Source organism: Rosa chinensis, chromosome 1, assembly GCF_002994745.2.
Source record: "Rosa chinensis cultivar Old Blush chromosome 1, RchiOBHm-V2, whole genome shotgun sequence".
Taxonomy (NCBI): domain Eukaryota; kingdom Viridiplantae; phylum Streptophyta; class Magnoliopsida; order Rosales; family Rosaceae; genus Rosa; species Rosa chinensis.
The window spans coordinates 49,394,414-49,407,520 of NC_037088.1; the positions used below are offsets into that span (position 1 = coordinate 49,394,414).

A 13,107-nucleotide genomic window follows, 5' to 3' on the forward strand; every position below is an offset into this window, starting at 1 on the left:
TGTTGTGTATTCTCATTGATAATACGGACCTCTTTATATAGAGGATTACAAGGCATTGAATCTGAATTGTACAAGGAAAGGTAATCATACATTGAATAGGAATCTCTAAGATTCTCCGAGATTATCTAATTAAACTCTATTACCACTAGGTCAAATAACCTAGAGTTTGGGCAAAACACAAAATAAAGATTTACTTGAACAGGAAATCAATTATTTGATTTTGGGATCCTATCGAGAATGAACATGGTTGACCACATTTTCAAATTTTAAAAATTAATGAAATATTTCATATGTATTTATTATATGAAATATTATGGGAAAATTCTTGGAGTTTAAGCTTTATAGAGGATAAAAACTAAAAAAATTAATAAAGACCACAGAGATTTTGGAGATGAGAAGTTTAAATAAAATATTTTGAAGGTTTCATGTTAGGCCGCTCGATCAATAATACCACATGTAAGATAGAGTAAATAGTAGATCAAACAAATATATCTTAAATTTTCGTTTCAAACTTTTTTTTTTTTCCCTTCAAATTTTCATCCTTTATCTCCAACGTTAAAATATCAATATTTCTGTAGAAAATATGTCCACATTTAAAAATTAATTTTTCAACCGTTGAAATTGTTTCCATATCTGATATTTTAATGTGATTACAAAAGTAACGTGTGACAGCTGGCCAACTTGCTTGTATGGGAAAGTAAATCAATTACTACTTAAGTAGGATATCCAGTAGCCATATTAATAGAGCCATGTGCTTAGCCATATAAAAAATTCTCTTGCCATTAGTGCCATGTGATGTGAGCTCTCAACTTGTTAATCAAAAATAAAGACTGCTTTATCATCCATCGCGTTCGATCTACTATTCAATCGTTGACTCTCACAATCTCAATTGCACGTACAGCTCCATATGTACACAGTACACATCTGTGATCTAAACAAGCTAGCCCCTACCCAGAAAAACAGCTCCTCTGCCTTTGATATATCATAAACTGACCGAGGAGAGTTTCAGCTAGTCTTTGTTTTCATTTGTATTCTGTGTTGAGTAATCCTCTCTGCAAGCTTGATGTAGTCTCTTCATTATTGCTCAACTTCTCAGATTCAAAAAGCCAACCAAAACCATAAGACAAAAATTGTTCCCTTTAGATTTCCACCTTTATCCCTTGATTTGTGTTATTTTCATCTTTGTTTTGCTTTTGCTTTGCAAGTTCATTCCCAAATTACCAGATAAAGAAAATAACTTCATTTATTTTCGTAGTCATACTCTCTGTTGAGTCTGTTCTTTTTCGAGAGGTACCGTACGTATACTTGGTAGTGAGCAAATACTTGAAGAGCAGCGAGTTTTATTCCCAAGTCATAACTCCACAACAAAATACCAAGACATACGATCGAGGTACTTCCTTTAAGTTTTCATTTGCTCGTTCTAGATGTTCGTTCCTTACAAACTTCATTTCCTTGATTATTGTCCCCAATCTCATCCTACTGCATGCGCACAAACAGAAACATTCCAAACATGCTAATTCTTAGTGAAACAGGTTAAGAGGTTCTTGTACTACATGAGTCTGATCCAAATATCAGTATTAAAAGATATCTCAAATCTAGGTTAATAATACGGCGATGTCTTTGTTTCGTCAATCCTTTATACTTCATTTTATAGCTACTAGCCTTCTCGCACGCGCGTGCAGAAGGACTGTGCTCTCACGTGCAAACCATCTTTTTTATCATTTAAGTGTGTTCAATATAATTTTATGATAATTTATACACTCACACTTATATTAGTTTATTTTGATATTTGTTAATTTTGATAAAAGAAAATTTTGCTTGTATAATCTTACTGTGTGCAATTTTTTTTTTCTCATAGTGAAATAAAAACGTATAAGCAAAATTACTGTATTTTTTTTTTTTTTAATGTCATCTCTAATTCTTCGGTGGTTTTTTCTTTAAAATTTGTTCAAAATTAACAAAACAATGACCCTAGCTACAAAATTTCTTTGGTGTGTGATAGTCTGTTGGGCAAGAAAATTGGCTATAGGCAATTTTGAGAATTTTAAAAAAGATACCAAAAGTAATGTATTAAGAAGAGATCATCATCCTAAAACCCTTTAAAAAAAAAAGAAAAAAAGAAAAAAGAGGCCAATGTTTAAGGAAAATCGAAATTGGGAGAGAATTGTTGTGTGTTTTCATTGATAATAGGGGCCTCTTTATATAGAGGATTACAATGCATAGAATCTGAATTGTATAAGGAAAGGTAATCATATATTGAATGGATATTTCTAAGATTCTCCGAGATTATCTCTAATTATAACTCTATTACCACTAGGTCAAGTAACCTAGAGTTTGGGCCAGACACATATTCTGGATTTACTTGAACAGTCAGATGATTTTTTGGGCATTATACAAATTGTCAAATAGGCAAAATCGAAAATTCAAAAATTTAACCAACTCTGAACAGTACTTTGGCCTTCACTTTATATATAAAGATATAATCTGATAAATTGTGAGCAGCAAAAAAATAAGGCGAGGAAAACAAATAAAAGTAACATGTACGAGCAAGTCCACCGATTGAGTCACTTGATCAAAGTCACTAGGGTGTTGGGATAGAAAACTGTTCACACATTTTTCTACTGAAAGAAGAAAAAAAAAAAAAAAAAAAAAAAAAAAAAACTGTTCACACATTTTTTCTTTCATGGTTGCTCCACGAGTCCACGTACCCTTGGGTTTAAAGATGGGAGAAATATCCAACAAGTAGGATACCCATCAAGTATGACCTTAATGGGGAAGAAATACGTGGCTAATCAGGTAGAGGATGGAGATCCCTAATGTGTTTGATTTTTCAAATCCCCATTTATTCGGGATGGTATTGTGATCCCATCACCATCCGCATCCCCACCCAATAGTACATATTTTTTAATAAAATAGTCTATACTATATTTAAGAAGAGGCCTTGTGGACTTGCCTATTTACTATGTTTGTTTCATAGTTGATAGGCGTACTTTAATAAGTGAGCATGAAATATCTATAGTGAGTGGTGCTATCCTGTATACCACTGTTTCTTATCTGCTCTCTGTATCAAGGCAGTGGAAAGGTATATAATGTACCATTCTAGCTTGAGCTAATGAAATCGTTTTGATTTGATTCAAAAAAAAAAAAAAAAAAAAAAAAGAGGCCTTGTGGTATACTATATTTACCTTTATACACCTAAAATAATAAATAACTGTGTATATATATTTCTAATTATCACAGATAAAAAAGTCAAAACTTAAGTAAACAATTAATAATAAAAAATTATTATTTTCAGAAACTAACTACCAATTTGTAGGCGAGTAATCAAGAACTTTTTTACCCATAGGATGTGAATAGTTTCTAGTGTAGATATCCATTCATATTGTTGAATTTTCTTATAAAATATGTTGATAACTACTATTGCGCATAACACTGTTAAACATAACTCTACTATAATATATTGGTAAAGTTAAATTCTTTAATATTTATTATGTTGTAATTGTAATTTCATATTTAGTAATTTAAATAATGTATAATAATAATTATTACAGTGAATAGAAATATTTGTTAACTGAGATTTGGGGCTGGTATGGGGACTAAATACCCAAAGGGTACAGGTATGGCGAATTTACAATATATTCTAACGGATTAGGGCTAGAGAATTACTTCAGAAACGGGGATGATATTTTGATCCCCAACCCCTATCCTGCCCATTACCATCCCTAGTTGGGTCAGAATCGAGATCAAGAAAAATTAACTTTTGATTTTCAATCATATTATTTAACATTTTCTGTACAAATGAGATACATAATACAATAACCAAATACAGGAAAGAAATGCAAAAGGTGTACACCCAAATTTACAGTTTGAATATACTGTCACGTTATTTAGCAAGTTGAGTTGGTTGACAAGGTTTTTTTTGAAAAGAAACGCAAGATGGTGGGTTCGATTTGTGGAATGTCTAAATACAATTGATTTCTAAAATTAAAATCAATTTAACCAAGAAGTACGTAAGCAAATGAATGTTGAGTTTTTTTATTGGAACCTCCAAATTTACTCACTTGACCTCCTTGCTTTTTACACCTCCTATCAAATTTTCAAATACTAAATTTACTCATTAAACTTCACTTAAGTTCCTGAAATAACCTCACTCATATAATTTGCAAACAAACTATTAATTACATATTCATTCCTTAATCAAATTACATAAATCTCTTATCCAATAAAAAAGAAACTCAAACACAAGGTATTGGGCTTTAAAAATTAATTTCTAATAAAAAAGATTTTTTTTTAAACCATTTTTTCTCTTGTAGATGTGCAAAAAAAATGAAGAGTAGTTTTTCTTAATGTTTAATTATTTTCTCTATTTTCTGTACGTCATGATTAATTATTTAATAGTTTTTAGGTTTTTTTTTTACTGCTAGCTCTTTTTTTTTTTTCTTTTTTTTGCAAATATAATGGAAAGACTGGGATTTAGGTCATAATATGATTTCTTTTGTTATCCCGAACCAATATGCGTTCAACATATATGATGATAAACCACGGGGTGTGGTGTGTTGGTCGAGCTGCCTAGTCTGGAACACCCAGGTCTAGAGTTCGAATCCCAGCTCCATCCCGTGGCCAGCAGATTTGAGGGACCTAGGTTAGTTAAAACACCCAATGGTTCGTGCGTCTGCGGTGCAGTGATTAGTCTGGCTATGCTGGGATACACTGCATGGGTGTGTGTGTTGGTTCTATTGTCGTCTTCCACTAAAAAAAAAAAACATATATGATGATAGGAATTTTTATGTCACATGATCTTGATTATAGTTTTGATTCTTAATAAATATATATAAAAGTTTTAATGAGTATGTAGTGAAATTGGAAAATGAAAATAGATAAGGAAAATAATAAGAATGCGATATAATATTATTGAATTAGAAAGTCTAGAGAAATTAAATATAATTTTTTTTTGGTATAATTATTGTCCTTAATAGTCATTTTATAAGAGGTTATATATGTCATTTAATAATTCATAATAGAGTGAGGTCAATTGAGCAGATTTGGAGGTCTCAATAGAAACACTCATGAATGTTTTACCTGATCTATTTTCACTTCTCAAAGAGAAAATATGATATGTCTAGTATAAACCTAATCAAAGGTAGTAAGTGAAGAACATTAAATTTACCTAACTAGAAGGTTTACATATAATTATGCAACATGAAATCAACATAAAAAAACAATATACAAACTATAATATTTAACCTCATATAAAGGCATCATTATTTTCGCCTCATAAAGAGGTTAGTTTTTTATTTATATATCACTAGAATATTTTCATATGATGCATACCATATACTACATAACAAACACATGCATGTATGACTCACTTATCATATCATAAACTGAAAGAATAAACATTGCTTTCATTGGTTTCAGTTGTGTTGAGTACGTACTCCACCCTGCAGCATGCTTATAGTTATTTGATATAGCTCTACTTCTCAGATTCAAAAAGCCAATAAAATCCAGAAAACAAATCCCCTTAGCTTGATTTCCAGATCCGTTCCTTGATTTGATTGTGTCATTCTAATATTTTCTTTACTTCTGCTCTGCGAGTTGTTTGGAAACAATTACCAGAAAAAGAAAATAACTTCATCTGTTTGCACGCTCTTACTCTCTGTTCTTTTTTCAAGAAGAACCGTAGGTATTCACACTCAAAGTACGAACCCAGTGAAGAAATTTGAAGAGCAACGAGTTTCATTCCCAGTTGATCACAACTCCATAACCAAATAACAAGACATACAAGGTACCTCGTTTAATTTCAATTGCTCAATCCACTCGTAAGTTCTTTTATCACTACATAAATACTCATTTTTCTGTCTTACCTTACTCATTTAGGATAAAAAGCCTAGGACTGGATTCGGCCCAAAACCGATCCTATTTGGAAATAACCGCTATCGAACCGAATGCAAGTTTAAACTCCATTCAAATAACTCCGTTCAAATTCTGAAATTGATTAGGTGTTAGAGACTTGATGTGGTTTAAATATGTACTAACTTAAAGATTACAATATTTAAATATGACATTGTCTAGTCTAGATAAAACTGTACCGAATTAACAACAGCAGACGGGGGTGCATTCCAAATAAAAACATAGTCTATTACTATACTTGAAAATTACATAATAACTGAAGAAACTTGAAGCAAAATGCAGCAGCAAATTTGGTCTTGTCAATTAAGTCACGACAACAAAAAATGTTTGAGACCCAAAACTGTATATCAATTTCTTTTCATTATCTCTAAAACTTCATCAAGTTAACCAACCCAGAACTTATATTCCTTCATCAAAAAGTGTCTTGTGAGATGATTTTAGATCACCAACCCACAAGTTCAAATGGGTACCGAATAGATCAAAACCAAAATCGATTATAACTAAATAAAAAAAATATAATCACAAACAAAACTAGACTGGGATTCTATTGACGCTTGCCCCCTAATTCCTGAATGTGTGCCATCACTCTCTCACTAAGCAATTAAGCATGGAAGACGTAATCAACTTTGGTGACTGTTAATTAGTCGCAGAATTAGACACAAGGTGTCGTAGATCCGGACTGAGTTATGGAAACACGTCCTCTGAAAATGAATCCAGATTTTGATACGAAACTCAAATCAGCGGAGTTTGATCAAATTGTGAAAACTGGTCAACCCAATTACAAAAATCAGAAAGAAGTTGAAATGCCAGATACAGATGGGAAACTGTTAAGAGTCAAAAGCAATCCCAATCAAAATCAAAATCTCCAGGATAAAAAGCAAAGACATAATCATAAAGCGTTTTGGCCAATTCTTCATTTTTTCTTTTCTTGGCAAAGAGTATTTGGGAGGGGGGGAGGCAGGTCCCCCCGGCTCAGGAACTTTATGATCAACCGTTTGCCCCGATTACCTAAGGCAGGCCTTGGCATTCTTCAGTGAAAAGGTAAATAAAAGATCGACTCCAAAAGAAGATCAGAACGTTGATAGTGATCTATTAAATTCAAATCCAAACCAAAAAGTTTGTTTTCTCCAGTTGGTGGGTATTAGAGTTGGGGAAGAGAGAGCACAGAATTAGAAAGGCTTCTGTTCACCATATTCATCTAGGCAATCAGATTACAAATCTTAGAACTCCAAGAAGATTTGCATTCTGATTTTTAGTTTTCTTTTATTTTTTATTTTATTCAATTAACTTCTCCGGAAATTAATTAATTTTTTATAATTTATTTTCCGAAGAGTTAGATAGTTGTTAGGTGAGATGGAGCGGGTGCATAAATGTCACCATATGAATGGAGGACAGGAATAGATATAGGAAATTGAGGACAGAAGAGTTTCAAGCACTCTAGCACTACTTTACTTTTTTATGTCATCAAGTCATACAGCTCAGAATATATGATCATTTCGTGAGTCGATTTCATAGTCTATTATTTATAATTCTTTTTCCGTAAAAGATTTCTCTTTAAAAAAAAAAAAAAATTAATGTGAGTAAACTAAGTGGCATATATTTTCTTTTGTGCATGTAAATTTAACATATTGGGTACGTAAGAAAACACCATTGACTTTGAATAACTCATGAAAATAATAAATGTCCACTGAATTTCGTCCATAGACATCTTGTATTGTAGGCAAAGAAGCTGAACTTGTTCACTTGTCATCATTTAGTCTTCTTGGAAATTATTCTATGCACCGACGGTGTAAGTGACCCAACCCTTATAAAATAATCTCAACCCTTGATATTTATTATCAACTTTATTTTTAATAAACAAAAAGTGTATTTAATGCAATCTAACCATTCATTTATGTTGGTGCAAGTGCACGGCGGTGCTCTGAATAATCTCTCTAGTCTTCTTACTTCTAATATGTCTTTAAATGAGTCAAATCTCAGTAAATATGTCTTAATATTTACATTTATGAATATTCAACAGGAATGGATTGTCTTTGTGCAATTGGTAACGGGGTTGTTGGAAAAATAGCCGAGTACACGGTTGAACCCTTTGGACGTCTAGTGGGACGCCAAGTGGGTTATCTAATCCACTACAACAAGAATCTTCAAACTCTAATGACTCAAGTGAAGAATTTGAGCGTCGCCAGAGATAGAGTAAAGCAACAGGTTGATGAAGCTGATAGAAGAGGTGAGAAAATCCATAAGGATGTCCAAAAATGGCTCGAAGAAGTGGCTCAGATCATGAAAGACACAGAAGAATTCTTGAAGGGAAAATGCCAAGCAACTGGAGAGCCAAACGAAGTCTTGAAGGATGAAGGCCAAGCAAATGAAGAGCCAAACGAAGTCTTGAAAGATGAACGTCAAGGAAAGCTGAAGCGTCTCCATCAATTTTGTCCTAATCCGAGACTTCGTTATCAACTAAGCAGAAAGTCAACAAAATTGGTGGAGGCTGTGGATGAACTCTACAAAAGAAAAGACTTCTCTAGTGTTTCATACAGTGTTCGCCCACAAGAGGTATGTGTCATATCTGATGAAGATTATGAGGCATTTGATTCAAGGATTTCAACTTTGAATAAAATCATGGATGAATTGAGAAGTTCCAGTGCCGACATGATTCTAGTGTATGGTATTGGGGGTGTGGGTAAGACCACACTAGTGGAAGAAGTTCTCAGGCAAGTTAAGAAAGATCTGTTTGATGATGCAGTCATGGTACGAGATGTGAAAATTCCAAACTTGGAACCAATTCAAAAGGAAATTGCTGAAAAGTTAGGTCTTGGAGTTTTGTCAGACGAGACTATCGCCGGAAGAGCCAATAAAATATGTGAAAGAATAAAAGACAAGAAGACTCTTGTGATTTTGGATGATGTCTGGGAAGCAATTGACTTGAAAACTCTCGGGCTTCCCCATATACCTACTTGTAAAATACTGCTGACCTCTAGAACTCGAAAGGTATTAACTTCTGGTAAGATTAAGCAGAGAGAGTTTCAGCTTAGCATTTTAGGCCAAGATGAAACTTGGCTTTTATTTGAGAAGAAAGCAGGTGATGTTACTAAAGATCCCGCTATAAAATCCTTAGCAACTCAAGTAGCCCTAAGATGTGGAGGTTTGCCTGTTTTGGTTATCACAGTAGCAAGAGCTTTAGAAAGTAGTTCTTTACCAATGTGGGAAGATGCCCTGAGATGCCTTGTCAGCTTTGATGAGAAAGAAGACTTAACAAAAAAAGCTTACTCGGGTCTTGAATGGAGTTACACTCGATTGAATGAGCAGCTTAAGCCATTGTTCTTGTTGTGTGGTACTACTATACAGGGGAACTCTATTTCTTTGACGAACTTATTGAAATATAGTATGGGTTTGGGTTTTTTTAAAGACCTTACAGTTGAAGCAGCTCGAAATGCATTGTACACACAAGTTGATAAACTTAAGAGTTCTTGTCTATTGCTAGACGGAGATGATAATACATGTGTCAGAATGCATGATCTTGTACATGATGTTGCTATATCCGGATTGCATCTAAGGATCCACACGTCCTCGTAAAAGATGGAGTTGATCAGTTGAAAGAATGGCCAGACCAAGATTCATTTAAAAGGTGCAGTAAGATCTCCTGGTCCTGTTGCAATATCCCCAGTCTTCCTGAAGTACCTTGGAAATGTCCTGAGCTAGAAATGTTTCTTTTGCATGGTAATGGTAAAGGAAATGATCACCATTCGAAAATTCCAAGCAATTTTTTTGAAGAAATGCCAAAACTCAAGGTGTTGGATATTTGCAATCTGCCTCTTATGTCACTACCTCCATCTCTTGAATTGCTAAAAACAAATCTTCAAACATTGTGTTTAGATGGATGCACGTTGGAAGACATAGCTCGAGTTGGAGAGCTAAGAAACTTGGAAACTCTTAGCTATGCTAACTCCGAGGTCAAAGAGTTGCCGAAAGAAATAGCAAAATTGACTCATCTGCGGTTGTTGGACTTATCGGATTGCCCTGAGCTTGAAGTGATTTCACCTAATGTCATATCAAGTTTGACAAGGCTCGAAGACTTGAGAATGAAAAACAGTTTTGAAAAATGGGAGGCTGAGAGAGACATCAACGAAAGAAAGAATGCTAGTCTTTTGGAGCTGAAGCAGTTATCTGGACTAACTGCATTAGAAATATATATTCCAGATGTCTATCAGCTCTGATGTTGTGGTGTTGAAGTTGGAGTCTTTACCTTGTCGAGCTACCAAATCCAGGACGTTTTGATCTTTTCCTTGGCTTAGATGTTATGGTTTTTACTGCTTTCCGTGTTGTATTTATCAATGAAGTGTGGTTTATGATTGAGCGCGAACAACGAACAAATTTTTTCTTCTTCTATTTTCTGTAGTAAGAGAACTTTAGAGTTCGTGTCAGATTAGGTTGAACATTAGCAGCTGCTGCAGTTCTTGGTTCTTACTTTTATGTATTCTCACAGTTGCACTTATCAATACAAACGAATAAGGAGAGACATGAGTTTAGGAGGGGGCTATTCTTAGTTCCTCCTCTTTTCATTCAGTTGCTTTCCTGAATCGATAGTAACCTCTCACCAAGATTATGATTTCAGCCACACGAAATATTACGAAGTCAAATTAACACAAAAGCTGCAACAAACATTATATTCATGCATGGCTACCCTTGATTGAAATTGCTGCTCAACAGTGTGTTTGAAAGTCCCTTGCCTCCTGTTTTCAAGCTGGTGTAATGTACTAGCCATGTAAATGGCCAGTTGAATATACGATAACAAACTTGAAAAAAGGAGTCTTTGGAGACTCAAATTCTCAAATGAGACGATCAGAGAACCAAATTCTCTTATTCTGAAAGTCTCACATCTGGGCATGTATAATCAACTGCTAAACAAACTGGAGATACTAACATCCGTAATCTAGTAAAGAAAAGCCAAGATCAGGCCTAAAACATCCGAAGGCTTAAGCAGTAAGAAAAGTAAGTATACCCAAACTATTGCGTGTATTTAAGTATTAAGTGCGAAACTACACCAAATATTGCTAGAAACTTATACGACTTCAGACTATTGCATAACTATACAACGTAAGCAATAAGATTACAACACTGTTTAGAGACTCTGAAAACCACAGCTGCTATTCATTGACCCTCAAGTGCTTTCCAATATATCCGATTGATGTATATTTCCATGCTTGGCATTAACTTCTGAAACATCCACAGGCAGTTTCGTCCATGCCACAGATTCCTTCTTCCTCATGATCCTCCTACGTGTAACCATAGATAAGCTTAGCAGCACACAAGCAGCAGCAACTAGAGGAACCAAGAGACTAACATGTCCCCTTGGCCAACTCCTCAAAACCCACTCTGCACAATGCTCGCCATCAAGACTCCCAACTGAGTTATTCAACTTCATGATCTCAATACCATTCAATATACCATCAATGGCGTACGGCACGCTAGCGTTCGATGGTCCTACACTTACAGTCAAAGAATCCAAATCATCTCCATCAACCACAAAATCCGCATAGAACGGAGAAGCCAACATATAATTTGCAGCCTTAGACAAATCCAAATCTTCATATGCCAAATTCCCATTCACATAAACATTGAAATACAGCAAACCAAGCGAAGTACTAGCAAAATCACAGAAATGCATCCGAACCAGATACTTATACCCACCCACTGCAGGAAACACCCATGTCATATTCACATTGGGAATCGAAGCATTCGTACTACGAATCAATCTTGCACTGTTGTACACATTATCCGGACCAACTTCCCGGCTAGCCCCTCCATCCTGATACTTAATCCTCCCCCCAAAATAAACCCTCTCCGACCCGAAACCCGAATCGAAAAACTCCTCATCGGTAATCCAAGTCCTCCACAGACTATCATTAAAGGGCGTCACTTTATGACCTCCCACATTGACCCTATGCACAACTTGAAGAGCTTGCTTAGCCAACCCATCAAAACCCACAACTTTCCCATCACTCACATACATTGCAGTATCAGCAACGAGGTCCTTAGGTGCAGAAACGACCTCAATCGCATTCACAAACGCAAAGCTCGACTTTTTATCAGGAACAAATCGAATCACAAGCTTTCCAGTACCGACCCAAATCAAGTACTCCTTAATCATAGGACCTAATACACCCCCAAATCCAAAGTTGTTGACTTTCAAAACCACAAACCCATTGACCAAGACTTGAAATTGAGCACTATTCCAATCGAAATTACAAGAATTGAAGCCCTGAAAATGGAGGCGTACCATCTGGGTCCCCGGGTCGTGGATCTGGAACTCGTACTTGGACGGCCGCCGGAAAACCCTAGCGGTTTGGTAAATTTGGGGGGAATTGGGATTAGGGTTTTGGTTTCGGAGTGAAACTGAGCGAGCTGAAGTGGACGAGTCTGGGACGAAGCGCCGGCCATCGTCGAAGGTGGAGTCCACGGTGGAGCCGCAGTCGAAGAGGTAGATGTCGACGGGAGAGAAGGCGGAGAGGGAGAGGGCGAGGGAGAGGGTAGAGAGAGAAAGCAGAGAGAGAAAGAGCGTGAGGTTTGTGTAGGGAAACGCCATCGGAAATTCGAAGGTGGAAAGATCCGACGAGAGACTGGGCTTCGGGTTTAAATGGGTGGGAAAGTCCGAGTCCGCGTTAGGAGGGAAGTGGCAGGACCCACGCGGTCGACGGTGATAGGCTGGAGGTTTTTGAGGTGAGGTTGGCACAAAGTGTGGTGTGGTACAACTGGTGTTGTCGAGTTATGTTTTTTTTTTCCTCTATGCCCCATGAAGAGCTGATGCTAGGTGCCAACTTTCATTGTCAATTTTTCATGATCAATTATTTGGTCAAGCTTGGGAATAAATTTAAGATTTTTTCTCTAATGATGGGTTTTAGTACTTAGATGCAAACCTAGTTGGTCTGGATTGGAATCATTGTGTTGGCGGATCCAAATCTTGATTGACAGAGTCTGGAATTGACATTCATGATAAGGAAAATGCATTGTTAGGGAAGAGTTGGGGACATTTTGAAAAAGTCATTTTGGACTGTAGTTTCAAGACTGAAATAACGTGGCCTTCCCTATTTCTCAGATTATTAGGTACAAAGATATGGGTTGCAGGTAGGAATTTGAGAGAGAGATGTATAAGGAGAGAGAGAGAGAGAGAGAGAGAGAGAGATATGAGGAAACATATTT

At 35.7% G+C, this 13,107-nt stretch overlaps 2 protein-coding genes across 4 annotated transcripts; one reads left to right on the forward strand and one right to left on the reverse strand.

Moving 5' to 3' along the window:
* The first annotated feature begins 771 nt into the window (after nt 1-771).
* Nucleotides 772-9,516, forward strand: LOC112181711 (disease resistance protein At4g27190). Of its 3 annotated transcripts, none has more exons than XM_024320098.2 (3): nt 772-1,390; nt 5,673-5,785; nt 7,931-9,516. In XM_024320098.2, the coding sequence occupies exon 3, from the start codon at nt 7,933-7,935 to the stop codon at nt 9,481-9,483; it is 1,551 nt and encodes a 516-aa protein (XP_024175866.1). In that variant the 5' UTR covers nt 772-1,390; nt 5,673-5,785; nt 7,931-7,932; the 3' UTR covers nt 9,484-9,516. The 3 variants fall into 3 exon arrangements, with proteins under 3 accessions (XP_024175866.1, XP_024175865.1, XP_024175867.1); XM_024320097.2 differs by having other exon boundaries at nt 5,676-5,785; XM_024320099.2 differs by lacking the exon at nt 5,673-5,785.
* A 1,375-nt stretch (nt 9,517-10,891) lies between these two features.
* LOC112181713 (probable receptor-like protein kinase At5g24010) lies at nt 10,892-12,655 on the reverse strand. The gene has a single exon (XM_024320100.2). The coding sequence runs from the start codon at nt 12,491-12,493 to the stop codon at nt 11,069-11,071; it is 1,425 nt and encodes a 474-aa protein (XP_024175868.1). The 5' UTR covers nt 12,494-12,655; the 3' UTR covers nt 10,892-11,068.
* Nucleotides 12,656-13,107: the final 452 nt, after the last annotated feature.